Genomic DNA, 27,952 nt, shown 5'->3' on the forward strand with positions numbered 1-27,952 from the left:
AAATGACGTAGGTTGAGCGATCGCTCCGCGAAACATACTTTTTGAAATTCTCTTCATAGTATATCTTCCACCATTGAAATTTCGGATTTCTTCGAATTTTTTGCTGAGAGGGGTGGCTTGCAACCTCGATATGGCTTGTTCCAGGCATGCTTTGGAGCCATCACCTGTTGAAGTAGTGGCGGGGATCTGCCCTGCAACTGCTACAACAAAAAATGATTCGATCTGAGAAAGGGTGAGACCGCGAATCTCGGTTGAATATTGAGTATTTCAAGCCTTTTCACGACGAAGATGGAGTTCTTTTTGGAGATGGACGTCGCGGCAAAGGACATGGTGTCCGACTTCTGGCGTCTGGTGAAGCCAGGGATAATTTGTCCAGTCAGGTCGGCAGCCTAACCGTCGGTAAGCTTGTGTTTGGATCCCGTTCTGCTCGATGTGGTAGATCACAAACAATTTTGATATTGCACAAATTGATCTCAGCATCGTGCGTACGGTATTTTATATTCAGAAAATCCCAAAGTGTCTCTGTGTGGCCGTCCTATGCCACGAGAAACTCCAATCAGGCTCCTATGTCCTCTGCCTTCATGATTGAATGTCCACTTCGTTTGAACAACGAACACAACAATCGAGGACGGCTTTGCAATGAAAAATACAGCTATACTGGAGCTGAAAAAAGAAGAAAAAAACGTGCTCAGGATGAGACTCGAGTACACGCATACTCTCCCAGCAGGTGAAACGCAATTTTTTGTGAAAAATGCGTGTCGCCGACTAACCAGTAATTTCGCCTGACGATGCAGGTTTTGTTTAAAGGATTTCAACTCCGTCAATTCTCAGCATAATGGACATAACTACAGTACTTAGGGACCATCGCAAAAGTTCGCAGAAGCCCCTGAAACGAAGAGCATACGTTTGGGGGGGGGGGGGGGGGGGGAGGGAGTCCGCGTCGAAAATCGCAAAACGGGCTTCAATTCAAAAAAGTATTGACGACATGTAGGAGCTGATATAGATTAGCATGCCATCACAGCCGGCGTAGATCACTTGTCAGGACGCGTAGTCCATTCATGCAACTGCGCGTGTCGCGTAGCTGGCTGCCTGTACACTGTGTGTAGTCTAGTACCAAGAGTCCATAAAACGCATGGTTTATGGACTCTTGCTAGTACTAGTACTAGCAGCGGTAGTATATTATAATAATTATTATGTGTGAGCTTCAGTAGTATATATAAAGCCGGTTTGATGGTAGGTACATGGTCCAGCCCAAATGGGGTACTATTAATAGTACCCCATTTTGGGGGTAAAAAAACCGGGCGCCCGGTTTTTACGTACAAAAATGATTTTTCGGGTGTTGGAGGTGGTGAAGGGGGTATGACATCATGATTGTACCCCAATGGTTGTACCTGATCATTGCCCCGGACGGGAGTGGGTATAAAAAGTAGATACTTCAAGTACACTTGGTCCGACTTATTGTGTGCTTCGGTTCGAATGTCAAGCAAATAAATTCAAATAATCTCAGGACGGAATAAACTTTCCAGCTACATACCACTGTCCTTCAGTTGTCGATTTGTGATGTTGAAGAGGAAATAGCTCTAACTCCAAAGGAGGCAGCGCCTCAAGATCCTAGTCGACTCGCGCATTTCGCGTCCAAAGTTTGTCGTCAGAGAACTCCTGTTGCTTCTTGCGCAACACAGAGAAGGCCTGGTGCTGAAATCAACACCCCAATGCGATGGAGAATTGTCACGGGGTACCAGCAACTCCTGGGCGATCGTTCTCGAGTGCCTCCTGGCGGATTGAAATCGCCGCAGTCGCTGTTTACTTCGCAGAATTTCAGTGAACTCGTCATCCAGAAACTCGTGCAGAAAGCACCAGCATCCCGCCGTCCAGTTTGCTGATCTCTCTCGCATTCGTTCACGATGTGGCGGTTTCACGAATCAAGATTACAGAATAAATCGCCGAGAAGTAGTTGATCGAAATAAATAACCACGGCTGAGGTCGCCTTTCAGGCGACAACCTGGCTGGAAAACTGAAGCGCAGAAAGGGTGAATTGTTCTGCGGATACGGTGCGTGAATGGTGCGGAGTTCTCGGAGCCGCGATCGCGATGTGTCATCGCTACATCAAGCTTATGCTAAAGCTCCGTCACAAAATCTCCCGTCTCTGGCACGCGGGGTCAGTGGATTCGTAAAAGTAATAAGATACTAAACAGGGAAGAGCACGCATGGTTAGACGTGTCAACATATCATGTCGACACAGATCTGTTTCAGTACGCGCCATCCCTAAGGTCGCTTTTCAGGCGAAAATCTGGGTGGAAAACTGAAGCGCAGAAAGGGTGAACTGTTCTGCGGATACGGTGCGTGAATGGTCCGGAGTTCTCGGAGCCGCGATCGCGATGCGTCATCGCTACATCAAGCTTATGCTAAAGTTCCGTCACAAGATCTCCCGTCTCCGGCTCCGAGGCCAGTGGATTCGTAAAAGTAAGTTACTAAAGAGGGAAGAGCACGCATGGTTACACATGTGTCGACATATCATGTTGACACAGATCTGATTCAGTACGCGCGCGACACACAGTGATGAGAAGTGATTTTTCATGCGTGGTGGTGTCGCCTCATTTGAATTGAAGGTGTCGTGGGACCGTCAGGTGAAAACACCAACAGCCACCATTCTGGCACGAGGAGGAGGCGAAGCCGATCGTCCAAATCGTGTCTATGGAGTGTAAAAATCAAGGAAGCGCAGCGTAGCTTGGAGGAGACGAAAAAAATGTCGACGTTTTGCAGGGAAACGCACTTGCAGATGCGCCAGACCACACAGTAGTTATCTATCTACCGTCTCTTGGTTGATTTTTTAGTACAGGTGCTCCTTTGTACCTATGCCTGAGTTTTGAAGTGAAGGGCACATTTTAATAAGTCGGACCAAGTAGAATACTGGATATGGGGATCATAAATATAATAATGAAGATGTTGGTGTTTTTTCCGTGACCCACCCCACCCCTCCTCCCGCTCCACCTCCCCATGCAATTTTTTCGAAAATGGGCATGCTCACACACGTCACAAAGGTCAATTCTTGATAGATACGATACATATTACAAAGAATAATCATAATGGAACGAACACGGAAGATCGCAATGGAGAGGAGGAGGAAGGTAGTATTTTACCTTATAAAATTCAGTGTCTATCCCTCAAACCAGTGAAAATTCAGTTCTTGTTGCCGTAGGTAGTATTTTACTATATAAAATTCAGTGTCTATCCCTTGAACCAGTGAAAATTCAGTTCTTGTTGACATCATCATGATTTCATCAAGCTCAGGTATCAGATGAGAGACTACAAAGTTTAGTCTTCGAATACAATGTACATGTAAGGATGGATTAACCCATGACCTCTTCCGTGACACACAGTACGAGGTGGAGTTATCGGACGCTCTGATGTACACGAATGCCCCTAATGATTCCAGATAAGTAAGCAGAGTTACTCTGACCTAAACATATTACATGCACACTACCTTGGAGAACACGGTGAAAACGGTGGGCGCCAAAACCAAAAAGTTGCTCGCGGCATGCCGTGTCTTTTTTCTCTTCTTTTTGTTCGCATTCGGAATCTTTCGATTGGGATAAGTCAATTAATTTTTTTTATCTAAGCCCGTAATCGAAAGGTCCATGAGGTGTAGAATTATTCTAGCTTTCCTCTCGTATAATTCTTTTGGACATACAACATTTCTTACTATGGGTGGACTTGCAAGTGATCTCACTTACGGGCTCACCGCACCTCAGTAAGTGGGTGAGGACAAGGTGTAGAAAAAGGATTGACGGCATGTCAGGGTATCCGTCCTGGGATCGTCTGAAGCGTCGAATCAAATTTTTTTTTTTTTTGCTCCGTCAAGAGAGTAAATAAGGGAGATTTTAGTGCTGGTCACGCTCTATTTGGGACAGTACATGGGATAAGTATGGATTATCCCATGAGTAGTCTACTAGTGGTATACCACCAAATATTTTCACGAGTGCGTTAGCACGAGGTAAAATATAAGGGACACGGTATACACAGAGTACGAATGGTATAATCCATTTATCCCATGTATTGTCCCAAATACAGCGTGACAAGCACTAAAATCTCCCTTATTGGCATGATCCGGGGAATATTCGTGACCCCAGTGGGGTATTATTGACCCAGTGACCCCAGCGGGGTATAATATTGACCCCGGCGGGGTATATCGCTCTATATACATGTACCCCGCTCAGAACCAGGGAGTAGTACAATACAACTCCCTGCTCAGAACGGTCGCTGTTTGGCTGAAATGGCCCAAATCGTTTCGTACCATGGGATAAATGGATTATACCATTCGTAGATCTACTCTGTGTATACCGTGTCCCTTATATTTTCCCTCGTGCTGACAAACTCTTGAAAATATCCGGCCATATACCCCTCGCACTCATGGGATAATCCATACATGTCTGGTCATCCTGTACCACGCAAAAACTCCAACCAGACTCATTAAATTGTTGTCCTCGGGCATTGGCCACGTTGATTGATTGTCCACTGAACTTTCCTTGAAGAATTATCGATCAAAAAAATACTTGAAATAAATAAATAAAATAAAAAAGGTGGTCAGAATGAGATTCGAGTACACAACCATGGTCCCAGCAGTTTATGTGGATGTCGCTCATACATGTAGATGCGGAATTTTGCGCAATGATGGGTTGTTGATTCGACGCTTCAGACGATCCTAGGACTGATACCCTGACATGCCGTCAATCCTTTTTCTACACCTTGTCCTCACCCACTTACTGAGGTGCGGTGATCCCGTAAGTGGGATCACTTGCAAGTCCACCCATAGTAAGAAATGTTGTATGTCCAAAAGAATTATACGAGAGGAAAGCTAGAATAATTCTACACCTCATGGACCTTTCGATTACGGACATAGATAAAAAAAACTAATTGACTTATCCCAATCGAAAGAATCCGAATGCGAACAAAAAAAAAGAAAAAAGACACGGCATGCCGCGAGCAACTTTTTGGTTTTGGCGCCCACCGTTTTCACCGTGTTCTCCAAGGTCGTCACCTACATTCAGGATGACCTTTAACCTCATCAATCTATTGACATTATAACCGAATACATGGAGGATTAGTCACTCATTCAACTGTAGTCTCTTTATCAGCCAGTATGAGTAGCTCCAGATGTGGCACACCAATCCGTTGGTTGACAACTGACAAGCCGTTTATCCCGCCGGTTGATGAGGAGGACCTGCCCTCACACCAACCCCAGCAGCCATTATACTGGAATGTATTCCTTTTATTCCTTGTGTCATCAGAGCGGCAGATTGAGATCAGGAAAATACAGTGCTTCACACCGAGGCACGAGTTGGAGGATATTCTTGACGATGGATTGACTAGTCGTCAAGATATGACACCAAGCGCCATTGGAGAGTTTCTGATTCGAATCAGTAACGGCAAGTTTGGTGCTGGCCAAAGTCCAATTCTCCTACCACAAGATGTTGATGTAACCGACTTCGGTGATCTCAGCGAAGCCGATGATTCCGTGCTATTGCATCTCATGCTGGAACCCAAGGAGAATTACGTCCGGGCCACCCAGTATGTTGATGAGAGAATTACGACACCCATCCAGAACGTATTTCAAGAAACAGAAGAAATCGACGTGCCTGAATTTATGAGAATCATCAACATGATCAACGTCAGTATCTGCATTCGTTTGTCGGATATAAAACTCGTGGAGTCGCCCCAGATGAAACTGAAGGCCGTGCCCACAAGCATCACGAAGGTCAACGTCGAGATGAACACCATCAATGTGGCCGCAGACGGCACCTGCACAGTGTGGGATCGCAGCTTTCGTGACGAGTCGAAGACCAAACGCACGCGTCATGAGGCCGACTATGATGATTTGAAACCTGTGGTCACCATTGCAATGGAGAAGAGGAAGGTAGTGTGCATGTAACATGTTTAGGTCAGAGTAACTCTGCTTACTTATCTGCAACCATTAGGGGCATTAGTGTACATCAGAGTGTCCGATAACTCCACCTCGTACTGTGTGTCACGAAAGAGGTCATGGGTTAATCCATCCTTACATGTACATTGTATTCGAAGAGTAAACTTTGTAGTCTCTCATCTGATACCTGAGCTTGATGAAATCATGATGATGTCAACAAGAACTGAATTTTCACTGGTTCAAGGGATAGACACTGAATTTTATATAGTAAAATACTACCTACGGCAACAAGAACTGAATTTTCACTGGTTTGAGGGATAGACACTGAATTTTATAAAGTAAAATACTACCTTCCTCCTCCTCTCCATTGCGATCTTCCGTGTTCGTTCCATTATGATTATTCTTTGTAATATGTATCGTATCTATCAAGAATTGACCTTTGTGACGTGTGTGAGCATGCCCATTTTCGAAAAAATTGCATGGGGAGGTGGAGCGGGAGGAGGGGTGGGGTGGGTCACGGAAAAAACACCAACATCTTCATTATTATATTTATGATCCCCATATCCAGTATTCTACTTGGTCCGACTTATTAAAATGTGCCCTTCACTTCAAAACTCAGGCATATGTACAAAGGAGCACCTGTACTAAAAAATCAACCAAGAGACGGTAGATAGATAACTACTGTGTGGTCTGAACTTATAGTTTTCATCGCTGCTGGTGTCCCAGGGCGCATTTGCAAGTGCGTCTCCCTGCAAAACGTCGACATTTTTTTCATTTCCTCCAAGCTACGCTGCGCTTCCTTCATTTTTACACTCCATATACACGATTTGGACGATCGGCTTCGCCTCCTCCTCGTGCCAGAATGGTGGCTGTTGGTGTTTTCACCTGACGCTCCCACGACACCTTCAATTCAAATGAGGCGACACCACCACGCATGAAAAATCACTTCTTATCACTGTGTACCGCGCGCGTACTGAGTCAGATCTGTGTCGACATGACATGTCGACACATGTCTGACCATGCGTGCTCTTCCCTCTTTAGTAACTTTTACGAATCCACTGGCCTCGGAGCCGGAGACGGGAGATCTTGTGACGGAGCTTTAGCATAAGCTTGATGTAGCGATGACGCATCGCGATCGCGGCTCCGAGAACTCCGCACCATTCACGCACCGTATCCGCAGAACAGTTCACCCTTTCTGCGCTTCAGTTTTCCACCCAGGTTTTCGCCTGAAAAGCGACCTTAGGGATGGCGCGTACTGAAACAGATCGGTGTCGAAATGATATGTTGACACGTCTAACCATGCGTGCTCTTCCCTGTTTAGTATCTTATTACTTTTACGAATCCACTGACCCCGCGAGCCAGAGACGGGAGATCTTGTGACGGAGCTTTAGCATAAGCTTGATGTAGCGATGACACATCGCGATCGCGGCTCCGAGAACTCCGCACCATTCACGCACCGTATCCGCAGAACAATTCACCCTTTCTGCGCTTCAGTTTTCCAGCCAGGTTGTCGCCTGAAAGGCGACCTCAGCCGTGGTTATTTATTTCGATCAACTACTTCTCGGCGATTTATTCTGTAATCTTGATTCGTGAACCGCCACATCGTGAACCACTGCGAGAGAGATCAGCAAACTGGACGGCGCGATGCTGGTGCTTTGTGCACGAGTTTCTGGATGACGAGTTCACTGAAATTCTGCGAAGGAAACAGCGACTGCGGCGATTTCAATCCGCCAGGAGGCACTCGAGAACGATCGCCCAGGAGTTGCTGGTACCCCGTGACAATTCTCCATCGCATTGGGGTGTTGATTTCAGCACCAGGCCTTCTCTGTGTTGCGCAAGAAGCAACAGGAGTTCTCTGACGACAAACTTTGGACGCGAAATGCGCGAGTCGACTAGGATCTTGAGGCGCTGCCTCCTTTGGAGTTAGAGCTATTTCCTCTTCAACATCACAAATCGACAACTGAAGGACAGTGGTATGTAGCTGGAAAGTTTATTCCGTCCTGAGATTATTTGAATTTATTTGCTTGACATTCGAACCGAAGCACACAATAAGTCGGACCAAGTGTACTTGAAGTATCTACTTTTTATACCCACTCCCGTCCGGGGCAATGATCAGGTACAACCATTGGGGTACAATCATGATGTCATACCCCCTTCACCACCTCCAACACCCGAAAAATCATTTTTGTACGTAAAAACCGGGCGCCCGGTTTTTTTACCCCCAAAATGGGGTACTATCAATAGTACCCCATTTGGGCTGGACCATGTACCTACCATCAAACCTGCTTTATACATACTACTAGCATCCAAGTGAAATAATGAAGCCCATATTGTGTCTGTCGTTTCGTTTGAGGGGGGAGGGAGGGGGTCAGGCCCGAAACTAACGGTCTTCGTTTCGGGAGCTTCTGCGAACTTTTGCGATGGTCCCTTAGATGGTAGCAGAGCCGCTCAGTGTTTGGCTCAAGCAAATCCGAGGCTTCCACAATGCAGTTTAAAGCATGTTTTTCTTACGTTCGAAGTTGAAAAGACGCGAAGCGTGAACTCTCCATTGCCCACACGAGAGAAGAGTATGTTCGTCATAAACGCGGAAATGGTCAACCCTTTCCGGGTTTATGAGGAGTATACTCAACATGCAGATCCCATCCAGTCTGGGCAATAGAGAGTATCCGTTTCACGCCTATTTCAAATTATGGGGGCTGAATTTTCGAGTCACTTCAAAAATAACGTGCACCTTAGCAAAGCGAGAGGAGAAAATAATGAGCACGTTCGCTCTTGCACCGGGTGAATATCCTTGATCTGAATTGGGGCTTTCTCCACTTCACGGACAAACAAATGAGTACACGGTGTCGTTTGGAACAAATTTCTGCATCTTCACCAAAATAATTGATTGCCTTCGAGTGAAGGTCAATAATATATGGTTGTGGAATCGATGCCTCGCTTCCCAAGATTGTCGTGAAGCTGCTTTCCTGATGTAAGGTGTTGGACAACTATGGGTTTCCTTTACAAACTAAGCTCATAGTAGCGTTTTCGATCCAGTCGATTTTAGTCTCATTGGAACGATTAGGATAAACTAGCCAGGAAATATAATAAAGTTTGTCCAAACTCGACCAGTCGTTCAAGAGTTTTGGTTGTTTGATGTGCTCTTGTTGGCACTTTTTCTGGAACTGTTTCGATTCAGGACCTTGGCACAAAACCGTGAAATTCGAAACCAACTAGAAAAGGTTAAAATCATTTTCGTTAAGGGTCTTTCAAATTTTCGACGCTGAAGACGATGGGATGGTCGCCGGAGTTGCGAACGGCCCAGAACAGGCCGAAATCGATACTGATAAAGTGCGCAGGGCGAAACACTTCTAAATTTCGTCGTGTGAAAACGGGACATACCGTCTCAACAGCAGAGACATATCCTCTTTCCAACAAAGAAACTAACTCGTCCTGAGCTGCTAAAAGTTTACCTGGCCAAGGCAGAAAACACAGTGAAGTACGATTGTGCCACGGACCCCGTGCAAACCTGTTTCCACTCAAAATGGATCTGGGTTCGAGGCAGCGAACACCCTGCTCATAGTAATTTTTCTCTTCAAGACGTATCCAAGGCGCCCAAATATATCAAAAGTCAAAATTATCAGAAATGATCAAATAGAATCAATGTTGTGATTTGAAATAGAATGATGCACCTTGAAATTCAGGGATGTTCTTCTTGCGGTCATTCCAGGTTAGGACCATAGCGTGTAGCTTAAAACGGTTTGCCACTGAGGACATAATTCCATGTAAAATGCATTATTTCATGTCCTGCGCACCCGACCCACTGACGCCGTGGTACGTTAAGTTTGTGGACTTGGGCATGGTGGTGAAATGAGCAGGATACACCTACCATGAGCTACGTCTTGCTTGCTGAAGTTCCTTAAACGGACAGTTGCTAGTATCAAAGTTCAAGGGTAAATTTTTGAAATTATTTTGACTACGAAGTCTAATGTACTCGTCAGATATGCATGCCGATCACATTTCACAGTACTCTTATTCACAAGTATTCTGTGTTGAGTACAGATGTTGTAATTTACATGATGGAAAGCGCTATCGACAATGAACACAGAAAAATCAACACTTTGCCGATATGCAGCCGTACTGAGACATTTGACATCACCTGTGGCGCATTTCCGCAAGACCAAGGATGAATTCCCGATGGATGAACTGGACACTGCTGTTTAGATCGCGTTGTTTCCACTGAGGCTACTCAGCATCCTCACCTTTTTCTTTCTTTTTACTGGCAAACACAGCCCTACTAATAATCAGGGGAAGAGGTCAACTGAAATGACAATGAACAACAAGACAAAGGAGATTAGGAACGATGTGCGGACCTGGTTGGGAAGACTCATCCGACCGTTGGTCTAGGAATCATAGCCATGTACAGGCATCCACAGGACGGCAGCTAGGGAGGAAAGGAGGGAGATCGAGTGAGAAAGGAGAGAGAGAGCCACAAGAAAGAGAAAGATAAATAAAAGAAAAAAACTTGTTTGGCGCAAATGGCGGTGGATTTTCGTCTGGAAGTATTGGAGAATCTTCAGCCAGGGCGTACATGTAGGTTCAGAGCACATGTCTGGCGGCAGCCTGATCTATTCATTAGCCATACCATATGGGATCGAACCCTGAAGAAAGTTGGGGGCCGTATGGGAGGGGGGGGCACTGTTTGTAGATGATGCACACGGAGCTGCGTGAGATGGGGCTAGCTTCCTGGCGAGGCAGCACGGGCGCAAAGAGGTCTGGATGGTCTTGCAGGCACCTCAGCTCCCCTTCCATCACATCGATGACCCTTGGGATACCCTGCGGGCATAACTTAACACACCATCATGTCCTCCTAGCCATGCACTTACCTATTACTATAGTTGTGGTCATCTCTGGCTTGTACCCAAGTATCCATCACATGCTTCTTTTCAAACGTGAATAATAATAATAAGAACCGGTCGCATATTGGCCGCATAAAAAAATCATATCGGGGTCATGCGTCTGTCAATGATCGTTAACCAGAGTTGCTTGTTGGTGGCGAGGTTGAGGCATTCCTGAATCGGCACATTCAGAGGTTCGAGGTCTTCTCTGATGTTGTCGACTCATTTGTTTGTGGGTAACGTGTCCTGTATATAATCGCATGCTCTTCCTGTGTAAACGTTGTTATTTTTCTGTCCGGTCAACAATGGTTGCTGTTCTTTTTCAAGCTTCCATCAAATTTCATTTATTTTGTCCAATTTAAACATGTGAAAAAATGGTTTTCAACAGAACACGGACAAGTGCCGCCGGTCTGGGTGTACACTGGTTGTCACTGGACCACTAAAACATTGTCTGCTTCTATCTTTATGGACCATCATAGCACTTTTATTGGGTGAGGTTTTCACTTACTGTGAGTAACTGCCGTGTATTTTGCCGCTTCGTTCACAGCACTATGTCCAAATCTCAATGACAGTGGTTTCAATTACAAACCTATTCCCGGTTTCAGCAGACAACCGGCGGGTGCCCCAGTACCCATCGAGTGCAGAACAGGTTTTCTGTCTAACAATAGTATGGATATAACCCAGTCTACATGCCAGGGCAATGGAATGTGGCATCCAAGTCCACCATTGTGTGAAAGTAAGTCTGTATCCCAGTGGTCCAAGGAATTCCCAATTCTGAAGGAATATTCCGTCCAGTTTCTGCTCACAGCATACTGATATTTTCATTTTGGTTGCCCTCATTAGTCAAATTGAACAATACGGTAGTACAGTATTATAAAGTACATCGCCATATTTATCTCATACAATATTAACCCTTTGAGACCCCAACGATCGAATTCGATCGTTTGGTATACAGTGACACTAAAATAATTATATCTCTGGTGTTCCTTCACCGATTTTCATAAACAAAGTATCTACGTTTCGAAAAGACCCTTGGCTATCATGTCGAAGTTATCCGAAGTCTCTAGGAGTTACGATGCCGCCGTGGTGAGACTCGAAGTCGGAGACAAACTGAAAAATGCACTCAGATCGAAAAATTCAAATTTTCACGCTGCACTTGGCATGAGATTTCCCCGGAATGGGACGTCATATTCAAGCATGCTGCACACCAAGATTTTGCGCTTGAAACTGGGCACTTCCACCGAAACTGGGTGACTGCGCCCTACTAGATGGGGATTTGTATGCAAAATGTCACTAAAAGCGCCATTTCGTTCTTATAAAAGCATGGATGACCGCGATTGGCCCATATGTTGTAGTCTTTTGGACGCTGAGTCGACTTGTTTTGGTCCGAAAAGGCTGCGATGCAGCGTTCCACCTTTATTCCCAATCGAACATGGTTGAACAAGCGGTCACGTGCTCCTGCGTACACCAGTCACCTGGTCACCGTGCCTGCAGGGTACAACTTACTAGCCTGTTTGACCTTTTTTGGGTGCAGTCCTGTTACTCGAGTTGAACTCGTGTTGAACCTTGGTGTGAAAGTTGTCGCCTGCTGGCGTGGTGGCCAGGTGATTTGGGCACCCAGGAGCACGTGACCACTTGTTCAACCATGTTCAATTGGGAATAAAGGAGGAACGCTGCATCGCAGCCTTTTCGGACCAAATCAGTCGACTCCGCATCCAAAAGACTACAACATATGGGCCAATCGCGGTCATCACTGCTTTTATAAGAACGAAATGGCGCTTTTAGTGACATTTTGCATACAAATCCCCATATAAAAGAGTTGGTGGACAAGCCGTTGATTATTCACTCTCATTGTAATATCAAAAAGTATTCTTTCTAGACCAAAGAGTGGTATATTTGATAACATTTAATAACGATAGAAATTTTTACGATACTTCTCCAGACGTTTCGTTGTTCTGAACAACATCGTCAGTTATCCACTGACGATGTTGTTCAGAACAACGAAACGTCTGGAGAAGTATCGTAAAAATTTCTATCGTTATTAAATGTTATCAAATATACCACTCTTTGGTCTAGAAAGAATACTTTTTGAAATCCCCATATAGTAGGGCGCAGTCACCCAATTTCGGTGGAAGTGCGCGAGTTCGATTGGGATTCAAGTAGGAAAGGAGCGTCTCAGCTTCCTCGGACCAAGACCATTCGACTCAGCACCCCGAAGACTACAACTGGTGAAATTTTAATTTTTGCCTTAACTTCCCCTACCCTTTAAGAGCCGCCCCATACTTGAATGCGTCGTAAACGACGCATTCAAATGCAAAACTTCAAAAGATCGTAACTCAGTCCAATCTCGCTCAAATCCAGTGATCGAAATATCCAGGGCGAAGAGAAAACTCTCACCTGTCGGGAGAAGCAATCCGCGAAGCGCTGCGAGCAACGGTTCCTGAGATAAATCACTCGTAAGTTGAGCCGCGATCGCGGCAATTTCAAAAGCGCGCAGTGCGACTTTAGTATTGAGAATTTTGAGACTTTTCGTCACGCTGGTTTACTCGAATTTGCACGGGTTTCACTGTTGATATTGTCAAGAGTACACAGCGAAAAAATTGGAACTCCACGATCGAGCAAAATGAAATATCTGGAGCGGGACGCAATTGGACGCATTTGGGGCATTTTTCGTACTGTCGCTGCGATCTAGCGCTGGATAGACGGTGTGCTGGCTATCATGATCGACCCCATTCTCTTCCTCTCGCGGAGACCTTTCCAGGAAGCCCTAGATTGTGAGGATTGAGTGAGTAGAACTGAAGCTATGATCCAAGGAACACGAAAAAATGCAGAATTTTGAAATTTTCCTGTGGCTCTTAAAGGGTTAACACCACGAGCACTAAGAGGCTTCTGTGGAATTTGATATGAGTTTGACCAGCTTTTTCTTTCATGAAGCTGTAGCTAATACCAGTTGCACAATGGTGTTTCATCCTGCAAGTGTGTGGTTTATTTGTGCTATTTTAAGTGTTCATGAGAGGGGATGGGTCAGGGAGTAAGGCCAAGTACAGGAAAATAAAATAAATCCAAAAAAGGTATGAAAGTTTAGCTGTCATCAAGAGATGAATCACTTTCAATGGAATATTGTTTGTGTTCTATATGCTGCATTCTAGGCTGCTCCATGGTTTGCAATAATCCCAGTGTTACCAGCTGTGCCAGGATCACTGTGTCTAACATACCAGGCATAAATTGCCCATGTAACGGTACTGATGAAATCTGGACAAGCTCTGCTCAGGACTGTGTGCGTAAGTAATTATGTACCACTGTTTGGTGCTGTAAAGTCCGTTCCTTAATCCAAATTGATATTCCGGCTGTTTTGGTGAACGTCCCATGACTCCATGTAGTATCATTTGTATGACTCCTTTTCACCTGTCTGTAGAGTGTGCTTTTACCTTTCGTTCTCTACCCATTCCCTTCTTCAGCAACCCATTGCCCAGCTCAAGAAGGAAACTCCCCCTTCGTTGATATTCCGAAATTGGAAGTGAATAATTCTACGTATGTGGCTTGCAATAATACCTACACTTCTACGGATAAAGGGAGGAACGTCACATGTATGCCGAACGGGACGCTGTCTAACCTACCAAATTGCACAGGTAAGAACTCTTCAGCTGAGTTTCTCCACTGCAGGGTCAATCAAGCCAGAGAATGGTTGGAAGAATCATGGTTAGGAGAGCATGCTAAAGACCTGGTGGCGATGAACCGTATTACTGTCACCTTTATTGTAATGCAACTACTCAGACTACACACCATATTTAACTTAAGAGAGCATGTCTGAGAAAACCAGAGCATATGTGCAAGTCGATCTCTCAGATTTCGCTCAAATTTTGCAGGTAGGTTTGCTTTGGGGTGTAGATCGACATTCCAAAGCCCGCGCAAAATCTTTTGAAGGGAACCATGAAATTGGCCTACCTCTCAATATTGGCCCAATATTGGCACGATTTATGGGTCTACAAACGAGCCACGGCACAGCGTACAAGAACAAGCTACGAACAAAACTCCATCAAGCCAACATTACCTCACCTTAGAAGAGTTCTTGGGGCAGCACCACTTAGCCACGCCAGCATCCCAGAAGACGAGGGCAATCATCCCTTGACGCCACAAATGATCGTCTTGAAAATAGCCAAATTACAAGCGCTGATAAAACAGCGAGCTACGTCCTCAATTAGCAAGCACTATACACCGCACATAGTAGAACACCTCTTCTAGCACTGAGGACATGTCCCCCATCATCCTTTTGGGGTTTTCTTGAAATAAACAATTTTGAATTTTTCCACTCGACCATTCTGAAATACGTCCAAACTCATACCTGCGCAAGAAAGCTCGCCCTCTGCGACGTCTAGTCAGCAATTTCTACTCCAACACCACTCCCAACGCTGCAGAACAAAGTGTATTGTTGACTTTGACAAGGAAAAGCAGCGGTGATCACTTGTCACTCCAAACGACAAGCTTCTCCTTGCGCCACCAACATTTGGCCCAGAATCTGCGAAAACCAGGCTTAGGGTGAAAATATTTTTGTCGAGAAAAATGATGTTTTGTAAAAAGGTTGTGTCGCGTGGACGATCGAGTGCAGTGAAGTGGAACCAAAGAGGATCTCGCATGTTTGAAGAAGTAGCAGTCATGGCAGGAAAGGTTTCAGCAGTCAGGGAAGTCAAAGGCTTCCGGCAGAATATTCCCTGCTACTCCTCTAGTCACAACGAAGAGTTTTTGAGCTGATCGAACGGATTCCATCTCCTACACTCAGGGATTGCGAAATTTCTGCACTAGCTGCTGCTTGCGGAAAATGGTGAAGAAATCGTCTCCAGTTAGAGTCGTGATGGCGATAGCGAGGAGAACCTGAACGACATCGATCCAGCCAATCGAAGTGCGGAGATGCTAGCTGTTTCTGAGCCTCACGCAAGGGAACACGCGCAGCAATGCTCATATGCTTGCAGCAAGTTCACGAGGAAAAAGGCTTGAAGCGCAGTGTGAAAACTGTTTTTGAATTGAAGTCCTTTACTTGGCGATGAAGTGCTACTGAATGCCAGGCGAATGAGCGAGCAGATCGAGAGGCCCCCACTCGAGACTTTCCTCGCTGGACAGCTAGCTGCAAGGGATTGTACAGCGTGCCGATATTTTACTTGCTGGTCAGCACTAAGCAGATACTGCAGCATGCCAGCACACTATGCGCTTACTATGAACAGTGGAACAGTTTGAAAGGCTGTGTTCTGGCTTGTTTCTGAACAGTTGTACTAGATTCACCTTTCAAAAGGCGGCATATCAACTGGAGTCGGGTTTCCTTGTGGTGTGTAGCGCCAGAGAATGCCAGTCATATATTCAGCCCCAGAATGTGCTGAGTGAAACAAAATTCGTGCAGAACTGTGCATGGCCACTACAGCCTGCAGCACCAAGGGGCCACAACAAGCCTGCCCCCACATGCCTTCCTTGTCATGTCACCTAAACATAAATCTTCCGTGTCTCTTCCTTCAGTCTGGTGGATCTCTCTTCTTTTCTTTCCTGTGATAACAATTTTGTGTTTTTTGAGGATTTTTTAACAGTACCCTGGTGTGTTTGAGATACTTTTAATACCACTATGAGTCGACCCACACCTGTAATATTTTGTTTCCTGACCTCCCATGACCAATAGAAGCTGAAAATCCGGAAAAGTCCTTTTGTGAAATTTCACCCTAAGCCTGGTTTTCGCAGATTCTGGGCCATTTTTCGTTGCAACAGTTGATGCAAAAGTGACTGAATTTTTGCGTGTAGTTTTTGGATTTTACTGCAAGAGGAATGATGAAATCACGTGCCTCGTGACACAAGAATGCCAGGTCTCGTAGATCACGGTTCAGCAGTTGTTCCGAGTCACCTTGATCAAGCGCTCCTGCATTTACATGGATCACCCGTTGATCTGGATCGGATCAAGTGCATCTTGATGTCCAGCTCAAGAGCACGCATGTCGTGTTGCAGGCCTTCCAGCTGGGACTTTCCCTCAACATGCAGCAGCGAGTAGGGTCAAATCACGTTGTTCATGACGTAAGAAATCTGCCATGTGGGCGCGCCACATACTTCATGCAACCAGTGTTGGCCGCGCGCTGGTCAACTCCAAGCGACCTTGATGGCATGGACCCCGCTCATTCCTTACTGTTGCACATCTACGTGGATCATCAGCATGTAAACCAGCCGTAGTTCCTGTTGAACCATGTTTGGGATGAGCGAGGTTAGTGTGAAAAAATGCATCCCTGTTCTTACTGCAAGAGGAAATATCTCAAAGAATTCTTGCCAATGCAATACTGCTAGCATTATAACGATAGTTTCTGCATGTTCTGAGCAGAGCATGTAAGAAATATAATGCATCTTACCTCCTCCCTCATGGTCCGTTTCGAATAGCGCCTCAGGAACGATCGTGATCGTGTGCATTGTGTCGTGCACCAGAAAGCATTATTCTACGTCACGATGATTTCTTCATTCCTCTTGCAGTAAAATCCAAAAACTACTCACAAAAATTCAGTCACTTTTGCATCAACTGTTGCAACGAAAAATGTTGGTGGCGCAAGGAGAGGCTTGTCGTTTGGAGTGACAAGTGATCACCGCTGCTTTTCCTTGTCAAAGTCAACAATACACTTTGTTCTGCAGCGTTGGGAGTGGTGTTGGAGTAGAAATTGCTGACTAGACGTCGCGGAGGGGCGAGCTTTCCTGCGCAGGTATGAGTTTGGACGTATTTCAGAATGGTGGAGTGGAAAAATTCAAAATTGTTTATTTCAAGAAAACCCCAAAAGGATGATGGGGGACATGTCCTCAGTGCTAGAAGAGGTGTTCTACTATCTGCCGGTGTATAGTGTTTGCTAATTGAGGATGTAGCTCGCTGTTTTATCAGCGCTTGTAATTTGGCTATTTTCAAGACGATCATTTGTGGCGTCAAGGGATGATTGCCCTCGTCTTCTGGGATGCTGGCGTGGCTAAGTAGTGCTGCCCCAAGAACTCTTCTAAGGTGAGGTAATGATGGCTTGATGGAGTTTTGTTCGTAGCTTGTTCTTGCACGCTGTGCCGTGGCTCGTTTGTTGACCCATAAATCGTGCCAATATTGTGCCAATATTGAGGGTTATACTGAGCTTGTATACAAACTCCCATCTCTCCCCACACAACATTCCAGACTTGTATTTTGCATATAACAGGTACTTCGATGACGAGAATATAAACTGGTATACAAACTGGTATATAAACTGGTGTATAAACTGGTATATAAACTCCTTTTTTTTTAGGATCACACTAGTGACCCGCAGTCCGCCTTGATGGTTTTTCGACATGCACTACGGTCCCAACTTCAGGATCTCTTTCCTGTCAACGATGAAGAATACAACGTCGTCTTTTTTGATGGAGGCTTACATTTCGCCTCCACGAAGACAAAGCGCAACATCAGATAGAACCATTCGTAATAGGTAAGTTTTACTGCGTCGTTGCCATTGGTGTCGTCAATGTCGCTGAAATAATCGTGTAACAGGTGCCTTGTGCTGCACCTGACGTTCGAGGCTGTCCTTCTTTCGCTGTTCCAGCACTCCGTCTGTCAAGGGCAGCACTCGACATGTGCGGCTGAAGAGCCCCGCGTGCCGCTACTTTGAGACAATTCTTGGAGAAAGGCGAGCCCTCCTGCGTGTTCGCATCGACATAGAATGCAGATAGCAGGGGCGACGGAACTTCACTACTGATGGTTTTCCAATCGATGTTCTCCTTTCCGCGTTCCTCGCAGAGCGGACGGAACATGCGCAGCCATAATCCGTGGCACTGCCGGTGTTCTTGGAAACTGCTGCTTGAATAATGGCATCGTGATTCGTGGTCGTCCTCAGAAGAACCAAAGAAACGTTTGGAAGTCAATTCAACAGGCTCGTGCTGATACATTTTACTCTTACTTTGGAAAGGAGACGAACTCTATGTCCCTAATGAGCAAACGGTTCTTTTACAGAGCCCGCGGTGAGATCTGCGCGCGGTAACGGTCACTAGCACTGTGAGGTTCAAACTAACTACTTACTTGGCGCATAGCTGTTACTTCCGGTGTAACTAGTACTAAACTGAAGTGAAGTCACAAAGAGTGTGTGATGGATGATGGTACATGTACTGCACTGCATGCACTGCACAGAGTCAGTGGTAGTCTTGTAAGTACTTGTTCCGCACAGGTTGGTGAAAGGAAGACTCGTCGAGCCATGGTTGTGGGTTGGAATTCCAATCTCTACCTTTGTGGGGGAGAGGGGAGTTTGTATATCAGCTCAGTATAAGCATAATATAACCTACTCAGGTGATTATATGGGAAATATAAACCAATATACAAACATCGGCTTCGCCTCGGTTTGTATACAGGTTTATATTTCCCATAAACTGGTTAGGTTATATTATATACGTGTACCAATTTCATGGTTCCCTTCAAAAGATTTTGTGCGAGCTTTGGAATGTCGATCTACACCCCAAAGCAAACCTACCTGCAAAATTTGAGCGAAATCTGAGAGATCGACTTGCACATATGTTCTGGTTTTCTCAGACATGCTCTCTTAAAAGGTCTAGAAAAGATAGTCCGAGTATCACGTTTTTGTCTTCTTCCCATCATTGGGCTCATGAAAGGGAACAGAGCAAAATAACTAATCCAGCAATTATTGTGTGGCTGCACCAAACGTAGCAACCTGCGCTTCCTGCTGACTGACTTGACACTTGAATGACTTATGACTGCTATTCAGAGCGCATGAGGAGCCGGTCGTACCTTGCACTGGGTAAACTTGCAAGGAAGCACCACTCCCTGCTCAATACAGAGGGAACTCACCAATCATCGGTTCGGCTTGTGTAGGCAGTTGAAGGTTCTGCACTGAAAAGACTGCATTCAGTAGTGTTTTCCAAGCCAAACCATCACTAGGGATATCTTGCACATTTGCTCTATGCATTCATTTTGCATCAGGCAATCAGGATGTGATGTTTTCACGCGATTGTACGGCATCATTGCGCAACCCTTTAAACTCAACTGCCGCTTGTTCTTGCTTCTTTTTTAATGAACTTAGTTTACAGAAGTCTCAGTAAGAGTGCAGAGATTCTTGAACAATCTCGTTATTCTTGAAATGGCATTAGCTTTCAACTTGATAATTGATATCAGGGTTCTAAAGTCATAAAGTCATTATGTGTTTTTCATGGTCCACATGTAGTTGTGCTCTAGGTTTTGAGTGTAGTGTTTGTATTTGTGTCTTTGTGTCTACAATGCATGTGCACTACTGGCTATGTGAAGTCATTCCTACGAATCCAACGACTACCGTGGGCAAGTTGTATTTCGTTTACTACTTTACTCTGCATTTGAACTGAGCACACAAAGCACTGCGCTGAGTGTTTGAAACACAGCATGATCGCGTTTATGTATGCACTTATTTCCACTGCATTTTGTTCATCATCTCGAAAATCTCTAGTATGGGGCACCAGGCTTTCCCCAAATCGGTCCGATTGTTTTCGCCTATTCGGCATGCTGAGCCCCTGAGTCCTTTGTGGACTCGTCAATGCAACACAGAAACATTTAGGCCGAACCTGATAGCAGAAGGGAGATTTTGCATTGAATAGACTTGACCTGACACGTTACTGACTAACGAATCCTATCCAAAGCACGCGAGAAGTCCAGGAAACCTTACAATCCGCAAACCTGCAAGACAAGACGACTCTTTGCTCAATACACAATGATTCTTGTACTTCAAGCCTGTTACAGCATTACTTGTAATTCTTTTACCCTCTTTTCTTTTTATAAATGCTATTACTGCTACTCGTTTATAGGGAGGTTTACTCCCACGTAATCTGTGGGTACTTTACGTGTGTGTACCACGTGATACTCAGTGACCCACGTACAGACGTTTTCTGATTCGCGACATACCGTGTATGGAGGCTCACCCACGTTCCGCCAGCACGTGGGTGAAAATCAGAATGGAGCGCATTTTGCGAGCTGTGAGGGTGCTCAGCTTAAGAAGTTTCCGAAGCACGAAATCAAAATATTGGATAAGCTTCTTAGGCCGGGTAGCTTCGTCTTTGACCAGGTTTGGGCCTTTTGCTTCATGGTTTTGGTTTCGGTGTGACTAAAGACAACATTGCAACGCGGGTGCCCTTCATCCACTTTACGTGGATCACCCACGTACACGTTTCCGTGACGTGGGAACTAAACATCCCTTACACCAATAGCAACCAACGCGAGACATTCAAAGCTCAAACATACTAGAACTTCCAGCTTTCATGGTACACACGAAACGATTTATTTCAAAATACTAAAGTGCAATAATTATAGATCACGTTGTGTAATCATAACATGTGCGGATAAGGTTTGGGCAGGGTTATGTGGTTACCCACGATCATAATGATTCTTATTGCCGATAGTTCTGAGGAGCAGCAAGAGCGGATGCAGTTTTGAGAGCTCTGCATCCTTTTGTGAATGTGGTAGTTTTTGGATCCATATAAAGCATATCTAGGGTGTGCCCTTATAACCTTACCACCAATCATGGCGAGCACTGGTAACTCGAGACCCCGATGAATGGCACTGACCTCGGAGCAGATGCGATAGACGTCCGGGAAATTTGATTGCCCACTGGGGACCAAAGTGGCGGATGTCACGAATGCACTGGGAGATGCTGGATACAACGACCTCACATCTGTCCAGATAAGTTCACAGCATGAGTGCATTGTAACCTTCATGTCCACTGCGAGTCTAGAGCGTGTTGTTCGGGAGGGCTTTTCTCTGTTGGACAAGAATATTTTGGTTTCAAACGTACTGGATTCGATCCTCCAGCTGCATATATCTGACCTCCCTGTCTGGATCTCGGACATTGCATTGACGGACGCTCTCAAACCGTGCGGTAGTCCCGCTTCAACAGTTCGATACGGGCAAGTCACCACAAAGCACGGCTTCAATGTTACAACCGGGGTACGCTTTTTAAGCTTCAAACTAGGGAAACAATGCCCCTCCATTCCATCCTACGTTCAAACGGCAGGGGGTCACGTCTTTGCCGTACAGTATAAGGATCAACCTGGCCGCGGACTGCCCCACCAGGCCACGCACCCCTCGTGGAACGTACGCTAAGAGGGTCAAATCGGGACCCTAGAAAGGGCGCGAGGATCAGCCACTGCCTGAAAGCCTAGCCTCTGCAGTCAAATCGGGACCCCAGGAGGTCATCGGTGCAGACAAAGCGCGCGAGGATCAGCCACAACACGAGAGCCCGGGCGCTTCTCCAGCTGGTCAGGTCGACTCGAGACCCCTGGAGGAGGGCACGAGTACACATGGCAGCCAAGACTCAGCTTCTGCCGTAAGGCCACCCTATCTTTTTTCGTTGTTTAACGTCCGCGAATGTACAGTCAGACCTCCTATTTGCTGTACAAATACCTAAAACGGTAAAGGGTTAAGCGAACAGTATTTCGCTACAACAGGGCAGACTGGGATCGCCTCAGGGCGCACCTTCGCAACGTGGAATGGAGTGATATCATCACGGAGGACCCAGAAACTTCCTGTGAGCAGGTTACCACTTTGATTACTGCAGCTGTTGCACAGTTTGTTCTATCCAAAGTTTGTGAAACGAGGCCTTCTGATCCGGTATGGTGGACGCCTGAATGCACCCAGACGGAGAGGGAGAAGGAGAAGCGCTGGCGCGACTGGAGAAAACACCCTTATGACCCAGTACTTCAGCCGGCATTCACCGATTCCGTGACTGTAGCGATCGCCACCCGGTTCCGATCACGACGTGCAAAGGAGGACAGCCTCCGTCGCAGCCTCTCAACTGGGTCCCTCAGAGACAAACAGTGGTGGACGAAGTTGAACAACGCTGCTGGCAACCGCACACAGCCCGAAATTCCCTTAGTTGTCGACTCTGACTGCCGTGAGTGGGCGACAAGCTCAGAGAAAGCAGAGGAATTCGCTCGCTTCTTCTCGCAGAAATGTAGCGTTGCTGGTCCGGACCTTGTGGAGGCTGACCTACCGGACCCTGCTCCCTCAGAGGCTCCACCTCTTCGCACCATCCGCTTTCGCCCACAGGCTCTCCGCCGCAACCAGGCAAGGCGCGACGTCTCCAAGGCTACCGGGCCTGACGGTATTTCTGCTCGCGTCCTTAAGGAATGTGCTCATGAGCTCGCAGAGCCACTGTCCAAGTTATTTGCTTTATGCTTCCGGTCTGGAGTGCAACCTAGGATGTGGAAGACGGCCAACGTGGTTCCGATCCACAAGCGATCTTCCCGCTCAACCCTTAAGAACTACAGGCCCGTATCCTTACTGTGCATAATCTTGAAAGTTATGGAAACTCTTGTAAACAGACACATCGTAAACTAGTTTGAAGACCATCATCTGCTCACGTCGCACCAGTTTGGATTTCGCGGAGGCCTCGGAACATCGGACGCTTTGCAAGCTCTGTGAAATAGAATAGTTCGCCTCTCTCTCCACAAGTATTTGATATCATACTGCACGTTTATTTATTGCTTCAAGTTATAGATTTTGAATTTGTACGTCGTGTTCTTCGTTTTGAGACTTTGCTTACCGTTCTGTTCTGTTATCCATACTCTGCATTCTCCGCGCCTGCTCTGTTCCTTTCTTCTCTTGCTATTATCATGTTTCCTTTCTTCTCTGACTCACTGACTGTCAACTTGTCTAGTTTCGAATTGTTTCATTGTCCGCCAGATTGCAGAGATCGTTTCCTGCATCGTAGCTCACGGTTACTTTTCGAACACATTTTTGCGTAGGCATTTTCACGAGTTGTGTTGACGTCATGCCCTATCAGCTACGCGTCATTATTGCGAGCATGCGCATTGCTTTTGCCTTCTGCCTTATTTGCATGCTGCGCTTGCTGCAAAGCGGGTTAGCGTCCCCACGCTTGCTGGCCGAAGCCCCATTGACCGCGCCGCGTGCGTACTCGCACACGTCAGCCGGGCTTCTCCACGTCGCCTTGCCCCGCCCCCGCCGGTTCCGTGGAGTTCCGGTTTTATTTCTCCTTGTTGATTAGCTCTCCCAAGATTGAGTTGTTGTTTTCTATATCCTTACCTAACTAATTCATTTCCAAGTATCAGTCCTTTTATTTACACTACTGTCAGAGTCCGCCGTTGTGAGTGCTGTGTGCATGTGCGGAGTAGTAGTGGTGAATAATTGTTGTGCGTGCGTTACACAACAGAGTGGTGCCGAAACCCGCCTTGGATTTGAGGATCGTTTGGTCGTTTGTGTTGTAGTGTTCACCTGTGTTGGTGCGTTTGTGGCAGTGGTCGGTGCCCGTGCTTGTTTCCCGCAAGCTGTTCTACTAGCGTTTAGTATCGTTATTCGTAGTGTGTTCTGTTCAGTATGAGTCTCAAGCTGAACAATTTCCTTCGTCCCTTCAAGGGCAAGGGGACGATTTCAATGCATTTCGCTCGAAATTTGGTGTGTTGGCCAAAATATCAAAATGGACGTCGGACGACGACAAGATGAAACACCTTCCGCTCTCTCTGGACGGCGACACGTTTTTTGTGTATGATCGAGTGTCGGACACCGACAAGGCAGATCCGGATGTTGTGTTCGGCAAGTTGTCATCTGCGTTCGCCGTGATGAAGTCGCAAGCATACGGCCTGTTTGTACAGCGTAAGCTGAAACCCGATGAGTCGGTGGACGCGTACGTCGCCGATCTGCAGCGGTTGCTGGGCCTGTCTGGTCACAGCGCGACTGATGATGAGGATACTGTCGTGATAGAACAGTTCATCAGTGGGTTACCCGTAGAATTTATCCAGCCCCTGCGCATGGCCACTGCTGGGAAAAAATTGAAAGTGTCCGAGTGCGTGGAGCAGGTACGTGCTCTACAAGCTACGCATGCTGATTGTACACGCAGTCCGATGGTGGTCGCCAGTGCTGCACTTGGAGGTACTGGAGGTGCGTCCCGCAGCGTATTTTGTCACCAGTGTCACGAGCCTGGACATATTCAGCGGAACTGTCCTCGCCGAAAGAGGCACCATGATCGGTATGGCGGTGGAGAACGAACATGCTTCTTCTGAGACAAGCCTGGCCATGTCAAGTCTACGTGCCCGGAGCGAAAAGCTTGGATGGCGGCTTCCGCTGGCAAATCTGCTGCCGGGGTATCAGAAGCTGACAAGAAAGCCCCAGTCCTGTGCATTTCAAGTGCCTCTGGTCCTGGCACCCTCCCGAGAATGCATGCGGACGTACGTCGTTGTGGTGTCAAGTGTAACTGGGAACGTGTCACCGCTGTTATTGACAGTGGGTCAACCCATACACTGATCTCTGCTAGCTGCACCTCAGTACTGCCCGCCAACTGCCCGGTCGATCGCACGTCGAATGTGCTCGTTGCCTTGGATGGCCAACCATTGCCTGTCGTTGGGACTGTTCGCCTGACGCTGAAACGTACTGACGGCCCAGTCCATCTCTCACCAATCGAGGTTACAGCCACCGTCGTCAAGAGTTTGGATGCTGTGGATGCCTCCGTGCTCATCGGGACAGACCTCATTGCTGCAGCTGGTGGTCTCAGCCTACAGTATGACGATGACAACTTATTGTGTGGTGTCCGTTTCGGTCAGGCCGTGACTGCAGCTGTTCCAGGAACTCCTCCGATGGTGCATCCTTCTCCGTATGTGTCCGTAAGTTCTGATGGTGATGACACTGTGTTGCATACGGATGATGGTGAGGCCAGATGGCGTGCGGACAAGCAGTACTGGGAGGTGAAATGGTCCTGGAAAGATGATGTTGCACCAAGCGAGCCTGTCGGCCATGGCATCGGCGAGTATTCTCGCTCCAAGCTTACACCAGACCAAGAGGGTCCTTTCCAGGCCGAGGTTCAGAAGTGGCTGGATAGTGATTTCCTCGTTCCCCATGATCGGGAACTTCATGGTGACCCTGTGGCTGTTCTACCCTTGCTGGCTCAAGTACAGGAGCACAAGGGCACCACACTGGTCAGACCGTGTCTGGACTATCGTCTCCTGAACCGCCGTCTTACTTCGCAGCCTGGTCGCGATGCTCCTGTGTGATAGGAGGCCCTCCGACGCTGGCGAAGTGATGGCCGCCCTGAAGAGTACTGTTTGCTTGATATCCGCAAGGCGTATCTACAAGTTCGTGTCGCTCCGGACTTGCTGAAGTTCCAGACAGTGATGTGGAACGGCCGTGTCTACACTATGACTCGGATGGGCTTTGGCCTCAATGTCGCCCCAAAGCTGCTGACGATGATTGTCCAATGGGTCACGCGTGACTTTGCAGGCGTCGATAGTAACATCAACGATATCCGCACGCCCATTGCATGCCGTGATGCACTCGCTACTCGTTTAGCCGAATTTGGTCTCCCGACGAAACCTGCCGAGCCACTCATCACTGCTCGTGTTCTTGGTCTGCAGCTCGCTCAGGACGACGATGGCATCGTTAACTGGTCGCGCCGTGCTGGTATCGATCTACAGCTGCCTCGGCCTGCTACCAAGCGCTCGTTATTTAGCTGGTGTGGTCGTTTGACGGGCCATGTTCCTATCTGTAACTGGCTCCGTCCCGCTTGCAGCTTCATCAAGCGCCTGATTGGTGCGAGCACCGCCTGGGACGACCCGGTCCCCGATAATGTCTTGCGGCTCTGCACGGAGGTTGAAACCAAGCTGCAACAGCACGGTGACCCTGCACGTGGTCGATGGTGGACGAGCCCTGACGGTGGTTCTGACTGTGCTGTGTATGTCGATGCATCTGATGTTGGCCTGGGTGTAGTCGTGTCCTTTGATGGCCAAGTGATGAAAGATCGCTCGTGGCTACGTCCGAAAGACGACAAGCGACATATCAATGTCGTTGAGCTGGAGGCTGCAATCAAGGGCCTTTCTCTCGCCGTGGCCTGGAAATTCTCTTCTGTCCGTCTGGTCACCGACTCGAAAACATCAGCTGCCTGGCTCCGTGATGTCGTCAACAATGTGCGCCGTGTGAAGACAAGCGGCCTGTATGATGTCCTGGTTCAACGCCGCCTGCAGATCATTGCTGAGCTGATTGTCAGCGCACAGCTCAGTGTCACCATCGAGTGGGTAGCATCTGCCGCCAACCCTGTTGACGTCCTGACTCGAGTCCCTGCTAAGTGGATCCAGCTGAGTAAGAAGTTGACCGCTACTGCTGATGCACCTGCCAGTGTTAGTGCTGCCGTGACAACTCCGGTTGCCACCATTGTTGGTCCTGTGCTGTTGACTGACATTACTTCTGCTCAGAATACTGACCAACTGATTCAGACTGTGATCACTCAACTTGAGCAGGATCTGCCTGTTGCTCACGAGTACAGCAAGGTGAGACCCCAGTTAGTGGTCTGTGATGGTGTTCTGTTTCGCAGTGTGAAGTTGCCTGTGGACGGCCTTGTGCTGGTGCCTGTCATTCCAGTCTCGGTTATCTCTTCTGTGCTGTCTGCCGCTCTTGTCAATCCTGGCCATGGTTCGTGGTCCACGATGTATAGCTTGCTGCGCTGTCGCTGCTTCTTCCCTGGCATGGGTAGTGCATGCGAGGAGTTTGTTGCCAATTGCGCTGATTGCCGTGCTGCCAGTCCTTTGCGGGGACCTGCTGCTGCTGCCTCTCGACCCGATATCCCCGGTCGTCCGTGGGGCGAGGTCACTATCGACACTCTTGAACTTGGTCTCGACAAGAGTGCAACTCATCATTGTGTCTTGGTTTGTGTCGACTCATTTACGAAGTGGATTGAAGTCATCCCTCTGCGTCGTCATGATGCCGTGTCTGTTGCCGCTGCTTTCGCTGGTGTATGCAAGCTCTGGGGTGCCCCCGACATTGTCCGCATGGATAACGGCACGGAATTTCGTAATGCCATTGTGGAGTCGTTGTTCAGTCTCATGGGTGTCCGCGTGCGTACCAGTGCTGTTCGTCACCCTCAATCGCAGGGCTCTGCTGAGCGTGCCAATCGTACTCTGCTCGGCCTCATCCGGAAAGTCCTCGATGGCTCTTCGGACTGGAGAGGTGAATTGGATATGCTCCTGTTTTTCTATCGCAATCGACCTCACAGTGCCACTCGCCTGTCGACGATGGAAGCCATAGTGGGCTGGAAACCCCCTCACCTCATTATTGCCGACACCGCCGAAGCGTGCAGCCTCAGTGACTGGGCCACGAAACATGCAAAGCGGTCTGCTCGGATTCGTGATGTTGTGCATCACTGGCCGATTATCTATGTCAGTCCATAAC

The 27,952-nt window shown here is 47.3% G+C and overlaps 1 protein-coding gene across 4 annotated transcripts in view; it reads left to right on the top strand.

The window, feature by feature from the left end:
- Positions 1–27,952, top strand: part of LOC135811929 (uncharacterized) — a 98,048-nt gene that overhangs the window by 26,163 nt on the left and 43,933 nt on the right. For 2 of the 4 annotated variants that reach the window (XM_065325195.1, XM_065325197.1), the window contains exons 5-8: positions 11,345–11,533; positions 13,947–14,078; positions 14,256–14,426; positions 20,066–20,095. In XM_065325195.1, coding sequence (XP_065181267.1) covers positions 11,345–11,533; positions 13,947–14,078; positions 14,256–14,426; positions 20,066–20,095 — 522 coding nt within the window. The remainder of the gene's footprint in view (positions 1–11,344; positions 11,534–13,946; positions 14,079–14,255; positions 14,427–20,065; positions 20,096–27,952) is intronic. The other 2 variants (XM_065325196.1, XM_065325199.1) reach the window with 1 other exon arrangement.

The sequence above is a fragment of the Sycon ciliatum genome, chromosome 3 (genome assembly GCF_964019385.1).
Source record: "Sycon ciliatum chromosome 3, ocSycCili1.1, whole genome shotgun sequence".
In the NCBI taxonomy this organism is placed as follows: domain Eukaryota; kingdom Metazoa; phylum Porifera; class Calcarea; order Leucosolenida; family Sycettidae; genus Sycon; species Sycon ciliatum.